General features: G+C 40.6%; 1 protein-coding gene across 1 annotated transcript; it reads right to left on the minus strand.

Moving 5' to 3' along the window:
• Nucleotides 1-3655: 3655 nt before the first annotated feature.
• Nucleotides 3656-22370, minus strand: lrig3 (leucine-rich repeats and immunoglobulin-like domains 3). Its single transcript, XM_072672638.1, has 19 exons — nt 21922-22370; nt 18021-18092; nt 17829-17903; nt 12157-12291; nt 11888-12031; nt 11464-11607; nt 11086-11229; nt 10293-10436; nt 8732-8812; nt 8439-8510; nt 8256-8327; nt 7687-7850; nt 7096-7425; nt 6507-6788; nt 5894-6364; nt 5587-5745; nt 5271-5411; nt 4862-5104; nt 3656-4524 (listed from the first exon to the last, which is right to left on the minus strand). Exons 1-19 carry the CDS (start codon nt 22125-22127, stop codon nt 4295-4297), a joined length of 3309 nt encoding a protein of 1102 aa, XP_072528739.1. The 5' UTR covers nt 22128-22370; the 3' UTR covers nt 3656-4294.
• Nucleotides 22371-24149: the final 1779 nt, after the last annotated feature.

A 24149-nucleotide genomic window follows, 5' to 3' on the forward strand; every position in this document is an offset into this window, starting at 1 on the left:
AAGATTACAGTTGTTCAAGGAGTTGTAACTCCAACTCTCCTGAAAATCACCCATATAGATAGATAGTGGTAATCTAAAAGCTGCTTAATAACCCCACTGTAATCTAGCTTTTACCAGGGTCAGGTCCAGTAACGACTAGTAACAGCACTAGTTCCTATTTTTCTTTTAAACATTTTTTGCTTTTCACCTGTGCTGACATAGCCAACAGTTTACAACTGTCCCCAAAGTTAAAACTAAACTCGTGTCTGTTTTTTCTTCTTCTTTCTTTCTTTCTTTCTTTCTTTCTTTCTTTTATGAGAGTTAGGGAAGGGGAATGAGGGGGAGAATGTTATTGTGGAACATTTGTCAGACAGCCAGTTGCCTAGGCAGGACCAGCTTGTGATTTATTGCAACATCTGCAAGATGGAAAAAAGAGCATATCTGGTTTTAATCATAGCTCTGTAGACAAAGGAATGGATGGGAGAACTGAAGGCAAGAGTGAGAAAATGGGGATAGAATTCAGTGTAGAGATGCAAGCTTCAGATAGAAACATGCTTTTTGTTTATTCAAATATAAAGAAATTGCTGAAATAAGCTAACCCTTGCTTGTAGAGGCTAGAAATCCCCCCCCCCCCCCCCCCCCCCTTTTTTTAGGTCTCCACAAAATGGAGCAAGAAATTCATCAGGGTGCCTCCGGCCATCCATTACCACCAACATTCTGTGTCCATGTCTCCACATCTGGCAGCAATGAGGGCAAATTAGCAATGAAATTCGGAGTGTCTGACAGTGAGATAAGGCTCAGGCATGCTAAATTCATTTTCTCTGCTTTAGTCAGAAAGTCGGAGGAAGGAGCTTGCCTGGCCTACAGGCTCTGGGTCAGGGGTGTCGGAGTGTAAGTATAGTCTTTGGAACTGGAGAGCTGATCCTGGATCAGCAGAGATCTAGTCTGCGCCAGACATCGGTGGTCCAAGAAATAGTCGATTTCCTGTCTAGTTTCACTGGAGCCAAAATCAAAGAGATGGAATTATTTTGGAATTTGGGTTGTTCCCTTTCTCTCTGTCTCTTTTTTTCCTTTGTGGAAACTTTTTGTTGGCTATTGTTAAAGCGAGACGCTTCTCAGTCCTGAAAGTATTTGATCATATACTTGCACAGTAAGACCGCTTTTGAGCTTTCTGAACCTAGCTTTTATCTTATTTAAGCTAAAGACTACAGACATACTGTGGGGTCCAAAAGACTAAGAAGTGAAAAGACAAAGTTTTTGAATTTCAAAAAAGGTAAAATAACAAATACTAAGAAAAAGATGTGTTGTTCCTGGGTCCCAGTTGGGCTTACCAAATGGACCCCATTGTTATAGCCCACCTTAATCTCACATAGAACAGCACTTATATTGTGTTGCACTTGTGTTTTGTATGCACTGTGTCTATGTTGCACCATGGTCCTGGAGGAACGTTGTTTCGTTTCACTGTGTACTCTGTATGTAGTTGAAATGACAATAAAACCCACTTGACTTGACTTGACTTGAGATTGAGAGACACAGCATGAAAGTACTCCTGAAAAATTTGCAGGAATTGCGTGATGAAATCATGTTAACATAGTGTTCAGCGAGTGTATGTAAATGAGCATTGTTCTAATAGGCTGTATTATGATGATTATATTTAAAAACAGTGAGGATGAAATTGTCTCTAAGCAATTTGTAAGTCTTTTTTTATTGTCTCCTTATGAACCTTGTGTCGATGTAGTCATTAATGTTCATCCAGCTCGAGTGCAAGCTGTCATTAAAGCAAAAGATAAAAAAATAAAAATAAAATTCACATTACAGTGCTATCTTCCACAAAGATTGTTAGAAACAAAACATCTTAAATGTCCAACAGTAAAATGACCTAATGCAACACTATTAATGTGCATCATATTGACTTTGATGACTTTGACAATCAGGTCAGAATAATGATGTTCATTGATGAAAGTCTATCTTTATTTGGCTGCTGATCTAACCAAATGTGGTTGCATGCAATTGACATCTAAAGTAATAATTTCTCAGATGAGATCATTTTTTCAGATGCCTCTTGCACTGTTTGTCTGTGGGGCAGCTGTGTTCCAGGTGTTCAGCTTTGTGTGTGGTTCCCACATCTTGCATTCAAGGCTCTTGAAAACGCTGGCGAAGCTTCCAACGGGTCCAAATTCCCTGAGCGGGAGAGGGTTTACTGCGTAATTAACAAGAACACTGCTGGGTATGTGTAGTCATTGAAACTGGACTGGAGAAGTTTTAAAAGCTTCACCAAGCCTATCTGTTTTTAGCTCACTTATGCAACAGCCTGGTTGTGAGCCAGAACGTAAATGAAATGAAAGATAGATGACCACTGCACAATAAAGGCTTGTCTCATCAAAATACTAACTATAGTAAAAGAGAAAATGAGAAATGAGAAAAGAGAAATGTTCTAAACTTAAATACGTGAACATTTTGGTTTTTCCAGGACTAGGCTTAATCCTCAGAATTCCCTGAGCATGACATTTTACACAGTAGATAAACTTTGGAACATGTATACTAGTATACATGTTTATGACATACTAGGTCCTAGGTATACTAGCTCCTGTGCGAGCAGTGACTAGGACAGTAGGTGGTGCATCTCTTAATCGGGATTAAAAATCTGAGTTGTAGCTTTGCATTTCATCCTGTGGGGTTTGATTATGATAGTCTACTTTTAAAAGCTTATGGTACGTTAAAGTTCTCCAACTAAAAGCAGCTCAGTATAAAGCTTTGTTTTCAAAGAAGAAAGATTGCATCTGGATCGGTTACCACTCAAGATTTCAATACTGGGATCCGCAAAGATTTCTGCATCTGCTTGATATGAGTTGGAAAATGTAGCTCCAGCTTTTTAATATGAAACTCAAAAGAAAAAGCAAATGGAAAGAAGCCTTATAAGGACAAGATGCCGCACAGCCCCCCCACCCCCCACCACTCGGGATAAAAATACAATCTCTGCTCTCTGATAATCTCTACTTTACTCTCAAAGATGATCTGAATGGCCGCATTCCAGGTAATGGGTGCCTTTGTCAAATGTTTCTTGTGCTATAAAAATAAAGACAGTTTTCGAGAGTATTATTTGATGGTTCACTGAAGATTGTAAACCTCATGCTATATGTTTTAAACAACTGAATATCTCAAAATATTTCAACTGGGAAATTCAACAGAGATCCAGGTATCCAACAGAGACTCAGCATTTAAGGTAAAATGAGACCAGCAGAAGACTTAGTGAGGGGTGGGAATTGTGGGTTGTGGTTCACACTGGCCTGTTTGCCAGAGAGAGCCCATCATACAGTCAAATGACCAATCCTTACATTTAAATTCAGAATGACTCAAAACACCACACACACAAGCTTTGAGCATTGGCGCACCTTGGTTATCGAGGAGGGGGAAGTTGAAGGTCTGTGGTGAAACATGGAGAAGCTACCAATCTTGACAGCCTCCCCTGCAACACTAAAAACAAACAAGTGAGGAAGAAAAGCTAGGAGCTCCCACACCATCCTTAACAAAGCCATAACACTGGATAGTACTCCATAGTGCATAGTGCATGTTGGTTTTGGAACAGCCCACCAGGAAGGAATTTTACAAAGAGGCCTCACTCTGCTATAAACTGCATTTGAGTGAAGTCAGAAAATGTGTGCACAGTTTAGCAGCACAGAGTAAGATTGTTTTTTTTATTATCATGAACTGATATGTGCAAATGGGTGCTTTACTTGTAGCAATAAAGGCATATGCATGGATAAATGAAGCACAAACAGAACTGGGTCAAACACTGAAAGCGAACAACTTGGTTTGTTTTAGTCCCGTTGAACTGTTCCTCTGGTTAAGAGAAATGTCAGATGAACAAACCAGATGAAATCAAAAATAAGCTACATAACAGGATGACAAAACAATCTTTGTGTGGAAGATGTGGACCAGCCATTAATGTTCACATAGGTGTGCAGTCTTCAACTCAGGTCTGTTAATGACAGCTTTACAACTTCAAGAGGAAGAAAAGAAAAGAAAAAAAATAAGCAAAATAATGAATCCTATTTACACTGTTAATTTACAAATATAATAACACTTTATAAAATGTATATATACATACACATATATATATATCTCATATCTTTTTGTACAAAAGTAACAAAGTTCTTTTAAAAGTCTTTTCTTTGAACAATTCCTCATTTCATCTTTTACATTCAAACCAGCACGTGCGTAGATAGCGTCCATTCGAGGTAGAATTCCTTTTTGGTCCTCCTCTTGAACAAACAGAATGGAGAGTAAAGTCTCTTGCTAAGCTCTGCCCTGGGTGCTATAAGCAGGGCTGAGAGCTGAGGGTCCGGTTGCTTTCAAAGGGCTGCTCGTATACACTGCTGTCCCGATCTGCTGCGGGGTGCTGTGAAAGGTCCTCCTCATGGTCGGAGTCAGTATCAAGGGCAGCATAAGGATTCTCGTGGAGTGTGACCCCGTTATGAGAGACTGAGGCGCAGAGGCCGGGGTACATCTCTTGCTGAGGTCTCCAAGGGCCTTTGCCAAATGTACCTTTAAAAAAAAAAAAAAAAAGTTAGTGTTAGAGCGCACGCGCGCACACACACCACTTATCTATATCATATACAAAATTATACTAACTGAAATGTACTGTATTCGTCAAGATATGATGTCAGTTTGCAACTATTTTGAAGCTACAGAGCTAACTGGAAAAGGAAACTTGCATCAGTTAATCGGTCAGCATTAATAATCATCATAACCTTGTCTTAAACCACGAGTTTTAATGGCTACATAACATTAACTCCCTTTCTCAAATAATTCCCCTTAGAAACAACAAAAAGTAAATGTGACCCACAGAAAGCTGTCCAGCACGCTCTCTAGCTTGACTTACCCATGTAGGAGCCAGAGAAGAGCCGGGGCTGACCACACTCTCCCCCCTCACACTCCCCTGGGCAGGGGCACTCACTTTGTAGGTGCGGGCCCCCGTGGATGCTCCCATTGGGCAACTGCATAAGCAACCCAGGACTCATATAATCAAAGGGATCAGAAGACAGAGATGCACACGGATAATGCTCACGCTTCTTTGAATTGTGAAGGGCTGTGCTGTAAGAATCCCTCTGGTCTGCAGTACAGCCTGATGGAGGACAACAACCAGGATAATGTTAACGCACAATAGGTCAGCTGAAATGTGTGTGTGTGTGTATATATATATATTATATAACAAAGCTCATGTAGGAAATTACAATAAAAGTCAAAGCTCATGAAGGAAATTACAATAAAAGTCAAGTGCAAATTTTCACCTATATACGTGTCTGTGGGCTCTGAGCCATACAGGTTGCCTCTCCTCAGCAGGGAGCCAATAGGTCCTTGGTAATGGCAGAGCAGAGGGTCAATGGCTGCCTCTATGTCTGCTTCACTTCCTGTGTCCAGTTGACAGAGGCCTGTAGACACAATACAGTCCCATTACACTACATTAATTAACTGATCTATTACAAAGGCTAATATTATAAAATACAATGAATACAACACCGTATTAATAAATAAAATTCAATAAGATCAAGGATTAATACTATATCGGGACTTCTCCCGACATGGCTTGTGAAAGAGTTATTTTACCATTCATGTCCTTAGGCTGCATGTAGAATCCTCCCATAGAAGAGCTCATGTACTGGTGGTTGCTGCCACTTTCAGAGGGCACATAACCATCCTGTCGTTCTGCCAAAGTTCCCTGCGAGGACAGGTAGCTGGGAATATCCGCAGGAAGGTTTGTCTCATCTATGCAGAACACAACAGTATTTTTGAGCCATCTACATTAACCACATTAATAACAGGTGAAGAGCAACAGAACTGGCATAAATCATTTAATACCAAACTTTGAACCATACTGAGAATATAATGGACTAACGTAGTCAGTAAAGCTGACCTGTGTTAGTGACACTGCAGTCCTCATTGCGCCTGCGTGTGTGGTAGATGATGACCACCCACACCAATGACGTTCCCACCACACAACAAACCACTGCGATGATGACAATGCCCACAGTGGTCCATCCGTCCTCCTCCGACCCACTGACCGAGCCCAGCACCCCAGTGCCTGCCTGGCCTGAGTCACAGTTAGGGTTGGGCAGAATGGCCAGGCGCACATTGCCCCTCTCTGTGCCCAGAGGGTTAGACATCTCGCAGGTGTAGGTGCCTGCGTCACCCTCAGCTGCATCCACAATAATCAGGAGCTGGTTTCCAGCAGCAAAGAAGTGCCGTTCAGTCACCACTAGGGGACTGTCATCCTTGGTCCAGTTGAGCCTTGGTGGGGGGCTTCCACCTGCAATGCACTGAAGCACGGCAGTCTCACCTTTAGCCACAGTGCGGTCCATCAGTGGCCGCAGGAAAGAGGGAGTTTCTAAAGGAAACAGAATCAAGTCAGAATCATTTTAATGCAAAATCAATTCTTTGGGAAACAAAAAATATCAGGTACCTACGCAGTAGCAAAACAGTGAAAATGATTTTAAATGATTAATATCCAAAGTAAAATAGGGTCTTACCCAGTACAGTTAGTGTTGCATTAGCAGATATTGCCCCTGCTGTATTCTGGGCAGTGCAGCTGTATACCCCAATATCTTCAGTTTTCACGTCTACGATGAAAAAGACAGCATCACTGGGCATAACATGCATTCGCCGTTCTCTGGCAGCTGGGAAGTCGGTTCCTCCGTCTTTCTGCCAGGCAATCTGAGGAGTGGGATGTCCAGTGGCGGCACATTCTAACCGAGCTGTGGCTCCTGCTCTAATGGTCAGATCCATGGGCATTTTGGTGAAAGATGGCAGCACTGAGAGAGAAGATTAATGTGTTACATTAATACTGGAATTGATATGGTACAATATATATATGGTATATATATATATATATATATATATATATATATATATAAACATATATATAAACACACACACACACATATATATACATACACATATATACACACACACACACACACACACACACACACACACACACACAAAAATATTGCTACAATGGAGCTGACTAAATGTCTACTTTCTACTTAGCATCAATATGTAGTGACATTGTTACAAAATCTACAGCCTCATCATGAAGCACCCATGCCCAATACTTACTGTGCACGGTAAGTTTGGCCTTGGCAGAGTAGGTGGAACCAAAGTGGTTGGAGATGACGCACTGGTATTTGCCCTCGTTGGAGGATTCCACGTTGCGCAGTTGTAGAGTGGTTGTATACTCGGTGACCTGGCTCACCTCGCCATCTTGGGAACGGAGGTGGGCCTGGTTATGGATCTCTGCATCGTTTAAGACCTCGTTGTCCTTCTTCCAGGCAAATGTCATGGGTGAGTCACTGGAGCTGGCTGCTGAGCACACGAAGGTGACATTGGTGCCTTTGATTGCTGATTGTGTCTCTGGCTGCACTGTGATTTGAGGCTTGGGGAAGTCGTCTGTTCACAGAGGGAAAAATAAATAAGATAAGCCATTTGTTCATTTAAACAAGGTTCCCCAAGGTTACCCAAGGTTACCCAAGGTTACCCAAGGTTACCCATCATTATATGACCACTTAAAAACTTTGCAGAAATAAATCTTAAAAGTTCCAACGGTGCATTAAATAGTTTTTCCTTCCATTACATATTTTCCACCTTGAGAAAAGTCACGCTCAGACAGGCCTAACACACTTGGAAAACGTGTCCCAGGTGCCCACTCACCGCACACGAACTCGTCCTGGCTGACAGTGAAGACACTCTTGGCCTTCAACAGCTGTGGATGGGCACAGCTGGCATTCACCAAATGCTGGAAGGCGTGCTCTGCCACCCACTGCGGGAACCACTTCAGCTGGCAGTCACACAGCAGGCTTGATGTGTTCAGGTGCCTGGCACAGCGCAAAATAAAAGGCAAAAAGCAAAATGACCTAATCAATGCATTAATACAACATTGAGCAAGGGCAGAAATAGATCAACATTTGGATACGCTAAACTAGTGAATTGTTAGAACAACCTTGGTTTCAATTTCCAAACAACTGAACCACTGCACAGGAATGAGCCCTCCCCTCCTTTATAGAAAGAGGAGCTCTTCAAAGGCAATTCAGACATTTTTTTCGGGTGAATCAAATAACCACAGAGGTATGACAAGGCTTGTTTTTACTGCTGTTAGTCAAGTATTTTTCTATGATTCAAAAAACTGAATACCACCAATTGGATGCTTTTCGTGCCACAGTGAAATTATACTCTATTCAGATGTATGCAATAACCAGCTGGCAGAAAGAATTCACACTTACAGTTCCTCTAGTTTCTTCATCTGGGAGAAAGCATTGCCTTGAATTGACATGATGGCATTGTTGCTTAGGTCACTGAGGTGAAAGAAAAAAAGAAAAAGTGGTTACAGAAGCAGAACTCTGTTTAGTCAGTTTAAGATATGCTTTGTACTGTACTGACTACCCTGTAATAGTGAAAATACTTACAGCTGTTCCAGAAGATCTAGTCCAGTGAAAGATTTCTTGGTAACTGATCGAATACGATTCCCTTGAAGAAACCTGGAACGTAGTGATTAGGGATAAAAGAGAGAACATTTTTCAAGTCAAATTAAAAAAAGTGTTGCAACATTAAAAGGATTATACTGACTTTCTTTCTAAGTGTAATATTTACCACTGTACACCATATCATTAGATACACAAATGACTACTAAATAAACACAACTATATTGGTTATTATGTGCTATAAGAATGTAATTAGAGCATTACAGAACAGAACTTACAACTTCCTGAGATTGTTCAGTGCAGAAAAAGGTCCATTCATGTCCTCAATGGTCCAGGAAATTTCATTGTATTTCAGATCCCTTTTGACAGAGAGGGCGACAAATCAAAGCAAAACCACACTGTTAAATTCCACACCCTGAAAACTGAGCTGGCAGAGCTCATAAAGCTACTCTGTCTGTGTTTGTTTTAGAAGAACAGAGACATAAAAATTAACCCTAAAAAGAGCCACACAAACACATACAGAGAAATGTTTAGCTAGCCATCTGGCCTGCTTTATCAACTCTACGAACAGACATGAAGTAAACACCCTAAATTGTATTACTAAAGCATCCACATGGAATTCAGTTATAAGTTAAAGAACAGAAGGATGTGTTCATCAGTTATGTGTTGTACAGCGACTGTCCTGCCATTTAAAAGTAGTGTAAGGTAATGAGCTAGAATTACATTTCCACCATTCACTCACACACTCCATAGTCTCAGTTTTATTACTGCAGGACTAGGGGCCCACTCTCTATCCCACCTCGCTCCCATCGCCATGTTTAACTGCTTTCAAACAGCTAGTTTCCTCCTCTGTATGCCTGGTTACAAATGACTGTGGTAGGGAGGGGGCTGTCTGTGCGCACACACACCCCATGTCTTGACCTTCACGCTCAGTTGCCATTTGGTTCTGTTTAAAAGCAAGACCCAGCAAGGGGGGGGGGGGGGGGGGTACTGAGGTATTGAGTTTCTGAAGTCTACTGCACACCTTACGTATTTACATACGTAGTGAAACCAGGACGTGCTAATCCATGAGAAAATAGTCGCCCGGATACTTCCACCCTTAGAGTGATGCAGAGAAGACTCACAAGAAACATACAAGATGCTTGCCTGTTGCACTGCTTCTGGTATTAAATTGACAACAGTGCAACACAAATTCTGTCACACCAGACATTTTCCATTTGAGCTTTAAATTTAAGCACCACATTTCACATTGGAATGGCAAGCTGACCAATATTAAGCATAAGCAATTAGTAGGCAAACCTATTAAGACTAGAGTTATACACCACACACAACATAGGATATTTATTTCATACTACTTTCAGAATCTTGTCTCAAAGACGCCTGATTCAAATACACACTTTAATGTATTTACTCATTAAACTAATTTAAAATTAAATGGTTAAAAGCCAACCTCAATCTGACCTAACACAATTTTGAGCTGAACAGTTTAATCCAGTTTGTTCCCAGATGATTACTACAGCTACTACCACTACTACTACTACAGCTACTACAGCTAAACAAATACCATCTGTGCCATTGCAATATGATAAATTGCACAGAAATATGCACTAGTCCAGAACACTGGACCATCTTCCTGTGTTTACATTTCTGATCCCGCCCCAGACAGGTCTGACCAATAAGCAATAAAACATTCCCATGGTTTGTTGGAACGCATTTGGGGACAATTGGCTCCAAGTTTACAAACTTGTTAACCAATCCAGACCAGAGTAAACTAACTATAGGTGTGAACACTAGAACAAAACTCTCTAAGCTGCACCCAATTCTGAAAGCTTTACTCACAGTGTGTGCAGTAGCGAAAGGCCCCTGAAGGCCCCGTCTGTGATGAAGCTGACTCTGTTGTAACCAATAGAGAGCTGCTCAAGCACGCTTAGGCCCATGAAGCTGCCCTCTTCCAGCCGTGCCAGCTGATTAGAGTTCAGGTCCCTGTGAGAAACGCAAAAGAAAAAATGAAACAGAGAACATCAAAGCTTGTGTCTGATATTCAGAAATATATATTTTCGATACATCAACATATCGAATAATCGTATATATTAAAAATGTATTGGAAATATACTTTTGTTTTTTTTTTTTACACCTTATTATTCATGAGAAAATCCAGGTTCATTTAGCTGACATAGTATTGAAGAACAATAAAAAGGAGAGAGAAAGAGAGAGAAATGAGGGGGAAAGTATCCACCAGAAACAAAAACAAGTCCACTGACCCTCACAGAGTGGACTAACAAACATGCCAGGTCACAGCCGTAAACAGCACTAACAAAAGCGCATCACATTTTGCACTGCCATCAGCCTGCTCATTATCTGCTATGCTGGAGCAGTGAAACTAACTCTTTCTTTCCCTCTCCCCCTTCCTCTCCCTCAGCCCCCTCTCAGATGTGAAGGACCAGACAGAAGCAGCCACTCATCCTCTATTATTACTTACTTTGGAGAGAAAGACAAAAAGAGAGAGAGCGAGGGGGAAGGGGAGAGAAGAAAGAAAGAAAGAAAGAAAGAAAGAAAGAAAGAAAGAAAGAAAGAAAGAGAGAGAGAGAGAGAGAGAGAGAGAGAGAGAGAGAGAGAATAACTTGTCACTTACAGCTCGGCAAGTTTCTGGCAGAACTCCCAGGCATCTGGTTTGATGCGGCTGATGGCGTTGTGAGCCAGGTGCAGCTGCTGCAGGGTAAGCAGCCCGTAGAGCCAGCCTTTACTCACCTCCGTCAAATTATTATACTCCAGCTGCCTGCTCAAACACACACACACACACACACACACGTTCAAACATGCACATTTTCCTCTAATCTCATACCTGTGCAACAACATATTTGGGATTCATTCACCAAAATTTGTTCAAGTGTATATATTTATAGTCTCCTACAATGGTTGAATAATGATTCAACAAAACAAACAGCTTTATTTATATACACACTTACAGTAAACATTGCATATACTGTAAACATAGTAACAGTACACTCACAGGACTTCCATGTTGCTGAGGCCCCAAAAAGCGCCATCCATCAGCCGGGTGATTCCGTTCCTCTGCATCTTTAGAGAGCGGAGCGTGTGAAGCCCATGGAAGGTCAGGCCCTCGATGCGTCGAACTCGGTTCCTGCTGAGGTCTCTGTCAATCACAACCATCACATGGTTTTACCAGGGATAGGAAATAAGTGAGGAAACCTTTACTATTTTACTAGATCTACAATGCTGCTGTACTTAATTTGGTACCAGAAATGACTTTTCACACAGGAACACAAAATAAAGGCTTCCACAACATCTGACAACCCTCACAATTTAGCTTTTGTGAAGACAAATTTTTCACCCTTGTGAACTCCACTTGAAGCAGCTATGAAGTTATTATTGTATGAAGGGGGGTGGGAGCACATATTAAAGAAGCCACTCACAGATGTTGAAGGTTGGGGAGCTGAAAGATCTTGGCAGGAATGGAGTTCAGACGATTTCTGTTCAGTCTCAAAACCAGCAAAGTGTTGGACAGATTGTTAAAGCAGCCATGTTCCAAAACAGATATGCGGTTGTTGTTCACATACCTGAAAGAAATAAAAAAACACTTTGATGAAAAGTCTTTTAATCAAAGTAATCCCATCATTTTTACAGTAAAAAATAGCATCAGTCTATTTACAGTGCAAGGTAAACACAGGAGGGAAGCACTCACAGGTTTTTCAGAGGTAGAGGAGGGAAGGCTCCGGTCCTCACTTCCACCAAGTTATTATTTCCAAGGTCCAGCGTTTCCAAAGCAACCAGTGGTCTCAGACGCTCTGAAGATATCTTCGAGATCTTGTTGTTGGCTCTGAAACAGACATGTGGTGGGTAAAATTAATTCCAGAAATGCACAGACATTTTAATAACACTGGTCAGAAGGCTCGAATGTTCCCTCAGAGTCTCAATCAAGAATGAGCAAGCTGTCTGTCACCTCCTCACAATAAATGGCACATCCTCTAAGCAAGCTCGTACTGTCGTACTGTCATAAACTCCAGGCTATGTGCACAGGTATGTCATGAGCTAACCCCAGTCAGCATTCCAAGAAACAGGTCAAAACAGACGGCTGCTTGAGTGCCATGTTATTTTGTTTATAAGGTAATTACTTACAAGGTATTTAAAAAAAACTGCCAATTACTTGGTTGATGAATACCATTCCCTCAGTGAAAGCACGGCATGGCCGAGACCAGCAATTTCCTGGGTTGCACGCCTCCTAAATTGCAGTGCATGGGCTGCCTCAGTTATAAACAGAGACTGTACAGTGCTGCCTTTGTGTATGTGTGTGTGAGAGAGAGTGAGAGCAAGAGTGAGCAAGGGGGGGGGGGCACACACAAAAAAAAAAACTCAAGACGCAGTGGAGCGTCTGCTTTCTTTCTGCATTCACAGTGGTCTTATTAATAAATCCACACTTAACCATAATTAAGCTGAAAGTGAGTGAGTGAGAAACTCCTAACGCTTGTCCCATATAAGCCTCCAGGGTACTCGGGATCTATGAAAATGGAGTAGGGCAGAGTAGAACTGAGCCCAGCATTGGGGGCACAAACATCCTACACCCAAGTCATTCATTCATATATATATATATATATATATATATATATATATATATATATATATATATATATATATATATATATATATATATATATATATCCAGGCATTTTTAATGTATCGGGAATCTGCTTTTAAGGTTCCAATAGCAGTGGGTCATCTGGCATCCTCCAACAGAATTTTTTATTTTAACTGGTCAGTGCTGCGACCAGTTACTGTACTGTCCTACTGTACGTTAAGATAATAAACACTAGAGCAAGCATTTACAATGTTTGTTTGCTACCAAAGTAAATTATCTACAAATAAAAGACTAATATATCCCTAATTTACACATACACACACTGATCAGGCAGAATGTTCGTGATGTTATGACGAATCCCTTGAACCTACACCCTGGAGGGTTTTTTTTTGAGTGAAAGGGTTTGAGACTGGATTTTACTGAAATGGCCAAATTCTAGTACTAACATGCATGTCATATAGTACCAACCAATACTTAAAAACAACATTAAGAAAACAAGCAACACAAAGGTGTTATTACAATACTACAAATATATGTGTGTAAACTGTTTGCATTTGTGACGATATATACTTACACATAAGATGTGCAAGTTATAGCCCCTGATAATTACGATACGGACTGAGAGACTTTTGGACACAGAAAAGAGAGACAGAAAAGAGGACGAGAGAGTGTGCGTGTGTGTTGGGGGAGGGGGGCGAGAGAAGTGAGCGAGAGAGAAAATCAGGCCTGCTAGAACATGTCCTCCAGTATAATCCCTCCTCCTTAGCAGCAATGGAGCTGGTTGGTTAGGGAGTAAGAGCAAAGGCCTATCACAGACCCAGACTCAACTCAAAATTCACATTCAACATTTCAAGATCCATTTCTACACATTCTGTACACATTACCACAGCCACATATTCCCTCAGTTTCTCCCACAAATGATCACTAATGGTCTCTTTCCTTTGCCTGCATTTATAAAAAAAATAAATAAATAAAAAAAAAAAAAAAAAAAAAGAAAAGGGCAAAAGTCCAATCCATCAGCAGAGGCAAACCACCCACAGAAAGGGTACAAGCCGCCCTTTTGTGTGCAGATTTGCAAAAGGCTTTGCATGCACCACGGCCTCTGTGCTAGGAGACAAAAGAGGCACACACCACCTGGGTCTCTGTTTTCACCTTTCCCCCTGGCTGCCGCCCCAGTATGGGCCATCCTGAAATACCAGTTTTTTTCTCAAAGGCTGAGGACAAAAAGAAGAAAGGGGGGGGGGGGGGGGGAATGGGCCTTGTGAACTGTCTACTGGTTGCTCAGGCTTCGGAGATGATAACTATACTCAGCCTACACCTCAGCCTATTTCAGCCAATAGGCTGTTAATTAAAAATGTATACTATGTTTTTGAGAATAAAGAAATTATTGCGAAATATATCATCGTAATTCTTGACCAGCTAGCTTAACCTTCAACAGTTTATCTGTGTTTCCAGATAAGTTGGGAGTCAGTAGAAGTGGACAATATGCTGTTATGTAATTATGATAAATTTTGTTAGTGTATATTTATTTGTTTTGTAATATTTTTCTGAGCATATTGTTTATACTGGCCATTACTTAAAAGTGCCTAGAAGAAAACTGTATTTGCCCTGGAGTAGTTGATTAATGAAAGTTTATGATATGGAAGTGACCTACTGTGAACCTCAAACACGGTTGTCTCCTCATTAAAAAGACAATTTGGCATTACAAAATTTAGGGCAGTAAAATGGGCCAATTCCAAAATTCCAAATATGTCCCGTAACAATTTTGACTTATTTATGACCATAACATAGACATAACATAACATAGATAGACGGCTATAAGCTAACACTAGGCCGACCAGAGAAGGGCTGAGAAAAGGAAGCCAGAGGACAAAAGCCAACCTAATTTTTGAATAATTACAAAACACATTTTGCTTGTTGATAATGCTAAGCTATGCTATTCCATGGGCTTATGTGATCCATCGTGGTAATGTTAACCAACTCATAATAGTGGTAAAAGCAGCATCTATAAGTCTGTTATATGAGGTTTATGCTATTATTATTATGCTATTGTTGTCATAATATTTTTTCTTACATTAAGCCAAGGAATTTTAGAGGCATTCTCATTATGCCACTAGCCAACTAATCACAGCCAACTCAGGAAGAAAGTAGAATCTTCGCTTGTTCAACAACTACTCAAGTCTGATATTCTTGAACTCACTCACCTGATCCATTTCTTTAAATAAAAATAAATAAATAAATCACTTGCTAGCTTCTAAAATGGAGGACGCCAATTGCTCAACGCTACTCTGCACTACATCAAACTCTCTCTCCTGTTCAGCAGTGGGGGTTGACGTGGGCCTCTAAGAGCTTTTTTTTTCCGCTCCCTTCTTTCTCACTCCCTCTCTCCCCAACATCTGCCCAGAGATCTAATGTTGGCTTTTCAAAGGTGAACCACAGAGTGGATATCCATGTGTGTGAGAGCGGGTTTGTGTGTGTGCGCAAGAGTGTAGAAGAGTTCCAGCTTATCTCTTTATCTCCCCCTCTTTCCAGCCCAGGGTGCAGACAAACAAGCATTGCATTGTGCCTTCCTACTGCACACACTTCAAATTTGTTCAGCCAATTTTTGGCAAATAAGCTTCATTACATGTCATTACTTTAATCGTTTCAGGCCTTGGCCTGTCAGCTGTCTGAGAGCTAAGGCTACCGCAATTGTCAAGCACAAAAAATCTGTTTAGCCTACTTTTAGTAGTAATAAAGGTACACAGCTGAGGGCACTGATGTGGATCGTCTCAGAGAGCTAAAGAGACCTTACAGCAGCTCATACATATATAACCTGATTTTTATGGGGGTGGTCCGAGTGTCATACTCAGAGCTGTGTGTGTAGACTGAAGATGAAGTTCAAATTTTACCCCCAAAAAAAAAAAAAAAAAAGCTCTGAAATCCGCTGACGAGCACGCCATGCCACACACACACTCACCAAAGGCACTGAAAACTATTAGCTTCTCTCAAGTCAATTCAATTTCAGCATACTTTCCCAGTGAAGTCAGGATCTGCTTCTGCAAAGAAATTAATGAGATGGCTCCAACGCCAGAGCCCTCCTAAAGCCCCCATCCAATTTCTCTCTCGCTCGCTCTCTCTCTCACTCACTCACACTCACACACAGACCCCCCCCCACTTCCCTCCCCTTTTTGCAAAGACTATGAGGGGAGGGAGGAGAAAAGAAAAAGAAATGCTGGAGTATCGAATGCCACTTAGTTCTTATTTAAACAGTAAGGCAGACACAGCGGCAGCTCTCATCGACTTCCCTGACCCCAAAGCTTCGAAAGAAAAAACAAATGCTGATAGTGTAGCAGCTGGGAGCAATTCCCTCATCATTTTAATTAATTGAACAATTTCCATGCAAATTTTCTTGATCTTCTTGTCACTGGGGGGGGGGGGGGGGGGCAATGTCACATAAGGCATGTTAAATCATGTAACAACTTGCTTTATACAATAGAAGAACCTGCACAGTTCTTTTTTAACCTTGAGTAGAAACGTAAGTGCATTAGTGACAGTTCTTGAGCTCTGCCAAACAAACTGATATTAAACAGTTTGTAAAAAAAAAAAGAGGGCCTGGATATCCTCTAGGTATCTAGGCTACCTCTAGGGATCACTAAATGAACATGATCATCCAAACTCATCTTAGTCATAAACTGGCATATCCATCTACACCTCTTTTTTTACCAAGACCTGTATATGGCATTTACCTGTGCTATATAAGACCTATATAACATCAACTGGACCATAATTTACACATAGCAAAGAGCCCACTCTCTTTTCTGCTGGCTCAGAGCAGCCATGGTTCTTATTACAGGCGCCATGGCAGGAGAAGGAGTCATCAGATGGCTTTGCAGAGCTCTGTTCTCCTTCCAATAGGAAATACCACACACATATGCGTGCACACACACAAAAACTAATCACTGATAGATTCTCTATTGGGCATGAAGGGCTTTGTTTAAAAAGACTGTGTGCTACACTACCAAAAAGAGAAGTTAAGACATCAGTCAATTAAAGGGTGAAGTTCATCTTAATAGAACTCATCTGACTAGACTCTTCCTAAGGTCACTGTGCTTAAAAATGAATCATTTAATGCCTCTTTAAAAACAGCTATGAGATAGCAATTACAGTTTTAGGTCTTCTAAAAGTTAAATAAAGGTTTAAATAAAAGATTAAAGAAACCAAGGAATATCTGTGAGTAAGTGTTCGCAAAGACATGTTGGTAAAAGTCCTAAGCATACCAAACTACCAAGTAAATAGTAGTTTCCATTGCCAGCTCAACTATTTCTTCATTTGCACCTGCATGCAGCAGATATGCCCCAGTGTGTGTGTGCGTGTGTGTGTGTGTGTGTGTGTGTGTGTGTGAAAACAGACCTACATGGTTACACACCTGAGCAGTCCTCAGCGTTTCTCTATCAAGTCACAACACGTTGACTCTGGCTCTGGACAGATATGGTGTCTAGCCTTTCACTGCGTCATATTTAGAGCATCTCAAACAGTGTGATATGTTATCTTAGCCTAATTAATGAGACTTGAATGAATTGAAATGCAGAATTAAAAAGAGGCCAAATTCTTTATCATGCCAACAATTCCCAATAAATTGAACGTTTGGCAACTCTGCCTGATACCAAAACTCATTTTTGTAGACAGCCTTCTAAACAGAAATCAAAAGCCTTCTAAATCAGCAATTAAATCAAAAAATCTGACAAAGGCTTGAAATTGCTTCTGATAAATCACTGACAAACCAATTAACCAATACTCACAGGATCAGAGTAGTGAGGTTCCCAGCATGAGAGCCAAAGTCTGGTATCGTCTCCAACTCGTTGTTGTTCAGTTTTCTGCAACACAAGCATTGTGTGGTGAATTGTTGCATGTGGTAAACAACAGAGAAAATGAGAACATGGTGTCGGATACAGGTGTCCTCTATTTAGATGCAAAGCACAAAGCATACTTACATTTCACTGAGGTGTTGCAGACCGGTAAACAGTCCTTCAGGAAGTGCTCGTAATTTGTTATGGCTCAGGTCCCTGTGAAGAACAGCATTTGTCAAAAGCAGGCAAGGTTACGATGTGGTGCCTTCAAGCACAAGTTGCACAGACTAGCTTTAGAGACCTTCTGTGGTGTTAATTAAAGCGGATACAAACAGAACTGAGCAGGCACCAAAACACAAAAGTTATAATGACCATAAAAGTATAATTCAACACAATGCTTTAACATCATATCATAATGTCTATTAAGGGCATTATAAGCGGGACATTTCTCAACTTAAAAGAATTTAGAAAATCAAGTAAACCTTGGTTGAAGTTGGCTCATAAGTCAAACATGATTTACTTATAGTAGATGTTCTTTTCTTAATGTGCTTACTTCCTGCTTACTTCTCATTACTTCCTTAACATGTATATCCAGTAGACTGTCAAACATGTGGTCCGAAATATTTTGTCTAATCCAGCATAAAACTATTCACTTAGTTATTTTTGAGATATGCCAGCAAAAATACTCACATAATTCCACAATGTCATTTCAAAAAAACAAGAAAGACCAAACTTTATTTCTTGTCCTCAGAGCAGTGTCAGTTTCTGGCATATTCCAGGACAATGCAAAAAGTTTTCTGATAGTTTTTACAGGATTTAAACTCCAGATCTTTGGGTTTCCAGCAAGTCCCTAATCACAACTACAGATGCTGAATTACATCTATGAGTTCCTAGAATGTGGTCTACCTGGAATGCTTATATCTGTGTCATACCAAAACTTATTTTTTGTATGTTTTTTAATAGGGTGAATTGCCCTAATATGCAACATTGCCTAATGTGGGACATCGGGGTTAACCAGCTGTGATGACATGTGATCAAAATAACGACCTCTCAAATGATTAATCTTACAGTTATCTATGGTGGAACAATCTGGAAACAGGAACCAACCCCAATGCAAAAGATGTCTCACATTAAGCTAATCCCCCACCCTAAAAAAAAAAAAAAAAAAAAAAAAAAAAAAAAAAAAACACCACAAAATTGTCAAAATATATATCTTTATGTATATTAAAGTAAAAATATATATACCTGAACCAACAGATTGCTAAATAACTTTTGATTTGAACTGAAACTGTTTACAAAAGTTTCTTCCTAAAACATCTATCTAAAGCAGACCAACAGCTGATGGAAGAGTGCAACTGGTGAGAACATTTTTTTGATTTCCGTTGCAGCAAGAAGTAAAACAAAACCCTGAACCGCGCTCAGTAAAATCTGTGTTGAAGTTTCTAACGCTGCTCTCCATGAACACTGTGGTGCCAGACTCCTCAGCTGAACTCAGCATCCACCCCCAAATCTGGACTCAATCTGTGTATCACGGGGGATAACAACTCTGAACCTATTCACAATACAGCGAGAAGGAGGATTGTATTTTATCGGTCTTGGCTCTCAACAAGAAGTGTTACTGGAATTTCACATAGGGGAAAATGATTTACCCCTGACTTAAGGTACAAATTAATATTCTTCTCTTTTTTTTTTTTTTAAGTTTATTTATTTATTTTACAGCCACCACATTTGCTCACATTTGTCATGCACATTATAGCCTCCCAAAGGGGTGAAGAGGTGTACAGAGAGAGGCAGATAAAGCAGTGTGTTTATCACACTCATGCTTCCTCTGGAAATCCATATCGTAAGTGGATCAGATAAGAAGCCTGCTGCATGTAAGCTTCTGACCGGGACTTTGCTGAGCAGTGTGCAGCTAGTGGCAGCTAGAGGAGAGAAACACACACATCCAGCCTCTTTGTTATGATAAGATAGGCATGCCTGAGCTTACATGTTAGTTTATAGGACACTTGGGCCTTTAGAGTAATCAGAGGGGAGAGCCAGTCACTGAAGAACAAGTGTTGATTATCTACTTTTACCAACCTCACAAGCACTAATACTTGAGTCAACACATTCTGCCCTAGCTTCTCAACAGCACATTATAATAATTATTTACAACATTAAGAGACTGGGGGGACATTCATTTTTGCAATATCTGCAAAAATGAAACATTTAGAAGTGAGAAATGCAAAAAGTGCAAGCTGTTGATTTAAATTCTAATTTTATTAAATTTAAACTTTAAAAAGATGGATCTGTTTAGATTAGGCTCATACAAGAATAATATCTTGATTTAAACAGTACACAGTACTGTATTTCATGTAGTACAGTAGATACGCTACTACATATTATATACTACATTAAATTCAGCAAAGTTTTTCTTCCCCTCTATTTCCCACTGTGGCCTGGGAGAACTGGTGTTGAGGCCTTGTTTTCTTCTCCCCCTTCTCCCCACTTTTTCCTCTCTCATTCCTTCCTTCCCTCCCTCCCTCTCTCTCACTCTGCGAGAGTTACACAATCAGATCCACACAGAGTGGCTCCTTAATGGCTTCCATTGCTGGTTCAGTTTAGCTGCTAATTCAGCAGAAATAATGGGCCCCAGGAAAACAAAGGCCGGGCCAGTTGAAGGCTTTAAGATGTGCCGGGGAGCCACTCATAAATTAGCATGGTGCGGCACAAAGAATTTATTCCCCCCTCAGCTATGACTTGTTTCTGGCGGTGGAGTGGAAGGAGGGGCCTCTTTCTGGCGTTATAAACTTTCCAGACATCTTTTTTTTACCTCCATGCCAAGCTGTTGAGCAAAGGAAATACTAACAAACTGCCTTAAAGGGCAGGTCAAGTATTTTACACCTAAACCTAGATTTTTTTTATCCCCTCCCCCCACAGACACACACACATTAATAAGTGTGTCAAGTAAGAAACACTGGAAACATACTGGCACTCACCAAAGCAGTTGTGGAAAGGAAATTACAAGTTAGACTAATTTAGATGAGAAAGCAGCTTTAAATGTGAATCTGCTTTAAGAGAAAACAACTTTTTTGCTGAAAAATAGATTTTTAGTGTCTGAAGAAAAGTGAGAAGCATGAAATACACACATCACCTAGTGTCTCCAACGTGAAGAGCTACAACTGTACACATGAACAAGGAGTAATGATAAAGGCCCAAAATGCTTAATGTTAGCTGGAAATAATATAATTGCCTAAAAACCTAAAAGCCTCCAAACTAGAATTCTGATTAAATATTTGAGTACATAGTCAGACAACCCAATCATCAAAGTATACCTTCTAATATTCAACACTAATGTAAATAACATGAGATACGACAACTCAAGGCAACGTCTCCCAAACATATGAAAAAAGCAATGAAATCAATACAATGGATCACCACTGGCCTTGTCCCTTCAGTGTATCCACAAAGGATCGATTCAGGTGCAAAAACAACCCTAAAAGATCTTTAAGGTATTCCTGCCCATCAGGTTGAAACGCTCCACCATATCAAATTAAGTTCTTGAAAGAAACTGAGCAGTCTAAAGAATCACAGTCATGGGAGAGGACACTGTTTTCCGAGTGAACGGACGAGATTTGCGGTCAGAACTCCAATGAGGGAACTCAGAGAGGAGGTCTGTCAGCCCAATAATCACACCAGACTTACTTCTAAGGTCTACTTTGTGACTTGTTGTGATTTGTGTTTACACAAAGTCTCACCATCAACCTGACCAGGAAAAGGTGAAATATACGAAAAGTTCAATAAACGTAGAAAAGTGAAACTTTTTAGACGTTTTCCTCGCTCATCACTTTCGGATGTTTAAACGTCTCATAGACTGTGGCGAACTTGTGGAGCTAAAATGTTAAAGGGCAGTACCAACACGGTAAGTTTCGTTATTTAGAAGGTTAAGTCCATGTGTTTTCTCTTTAAGGGCCCTTCACAGATTCCAGACTACCATACAAACATCTGTCTAGATCATTTAACGCAGTAAATAAAATCAGGCCAAAAATATGAACCATTAACTTACAGTTGTGTGACCCATGAGGGCAGTCTGTCCGGTGTTGTCCCTTTTGTGAGTCTGCGGCTACAGTCTAGTACAGTTCCAACACACGAGCAAGCAGCAGGACACGGCTCTAAACTCTCCGTATTTCCAAAAACGAGCTGAGTCCCGGTGAACAAGAGCAAAAGCAGAACACACTTCGCAGCGCGCAGAGTCTGCGCCGCAGCGGACATTTTAACACCGTGGAAAATCGTCGAGCTCCCCGAAAACGGCCGTCCGTCCTGTGAGCGAAACCGAGGGAAAAGTCCAAACTCCAAACCGAGAGCAAATTAAAAAACTAGAGCGGATTAAAGTTTACAAAAACCAACTCGCATCTGTTTAAAAACCGTGGCGGTGTTAGTCCAGCGGCACCGAGCCCTCCATCCTCGTGTGAAACTTTCTAGCTACTCTTTCTGCTCCAAACTTTTTTCCACTTCTTCTCCTCCTCACCGTTGAAGCGCAGCGACCAACATACCAGACTCCCACAGAGCGCGCTACCATTGGCTGAAGAGAACGATGCCTGCAAAGGTAAAGCGGGAGGAGGATTGTGGGTAATGTAGTCCAGGGAAAGCGCACGCTAATGGTTTTAGTTAAGCATTTCAGAGAAACCGGTTTATGTAGAAGGTGTATCAGAAAGTGCCCGAACCTTCTCAATGAAGGAAACAATTAAAATCCGTAAGGGAGGGGGGCAATTAACTGCGTTCCTTGATAAACAATATAGCCTACATGATCGTCTGTTAATTACCATTTGAAAGGACTAGCCAGTATGTGAATGCTGCACTAAAAGCGTTTCCTTCGCTGCAAATTCTGCAAATTCACATTTATTACTTTAAGGCCAGTCTGTCTAGAAAAACAGACACAAACGTTTCCTTCTCACCAGCTGTATTCCTCTCTGTGCTCCTCTGTTAGCTCTATGTTGTAAACGTTACTCTCTCACACGTTCACCTTGTTCTTATTTTACAACACTGAAAGTGTGAACTGCTCTGGAAATGGTTCCAGGACAGTTATTAGCCAGTTCCTGCCCCCCTTTAATTCACTATATTGTGAACTACATTTCTATCTGAGCATTAAACATGGTATAGATTTGGCACTGGTACCTCATTAGTACCTCACTAATCAACGCTCTCGTTTAAAACTAGACTAGTAGGCCAAGTTCAAATGGAAATTGGATTGTACCATATCATGAAGCAATGATCAATTCTTATTAACTTCGCCTGGGTTGAGTACTTCCTTACAATAGACTACACATAGGCTATGTGCTAGCCTATATTGTGTCACCAGAATGTGTTAGAAGCAACACTGTCAAGTCCATTTGTATTTACTCATTTGAGATTCTGAATGCAATCGGTTTCTGCCTTCAGCATGTGCACATTGACTGCACACACTATTGATAATCCTTCTGCTTTGCTAAACAGCAATCAGTGCAGACATGTCCTTTACTGTGTGCTACTGGGCTTAATGTACATTGTGCACCCATAACTGACTTGATCAGGGTGTTATTTAATGTCATTTAAAATCTAGTGTAAGAAATACCAGGCTACAGCAGTCCTGTTAATTAGGGGTGTATGATTTACCCAGTTTCAGGTTTCATACATTTTATAACTCAAGTTCAACTTGCACTACACAGATTACTTTGGCTAAGTTTGGTTTAGCCAGGCAACCCTTTAAACAAAATGGCCAACAATGATTACAAACCTTGGAATTTAGTGACTTCATAAAATGGCCCAATCATTTGAGCATTGCTCCTACTGCACATGGACTGGGTGCCCCTTGATGCTTAGCCTGCTATCAAATAGTCTTAGCTTTATTGAAATGCAGCACAATCTGTGATGTGATGTCAAAACTATTGTCTATTATCTATTATCATGGAGGATGTAAAGTAATCAAAAATCACTGAGCACAAGGATATTATACATAATACTTATACTTCCTTTTGCTCTTAAAACAGCTTAATCAGCAACAATTCTCAAATACGCTGTGGCATTCAAGCAAGGTAGGTGTACAGGCCTTCCTAATAAAGCACTCAGTGAATGTATATACAATTAAACCACAATTTATGTGCAAAACCATATATTCTTTTTTTGTGCATCCAATGCATCCAATAACACATCAAATCTCTGTAAATAACTTGTCTTTAGGTGGTTCTGATAATGACTTTTCCTTTCACAGGATAAAATGTAAATAGCTTAGACCATCTTTGGTTTGCTGGAGAGGCT

This window comes from Salminus brasiliensis, chromosome 2 (assembly GCF_030463535.1).
Source record: "Salminus brasiliensis chromosome 2, fSalBra1.hap2, whole genome shotgun sequence".
Taxonomy (NCBI): domain Eukaryota; kingdom Metazoa; phylum Chordata; class Actinopteri; order Characiformes; family Bryconidae; genus Salminus; species Salminus brasiliensis.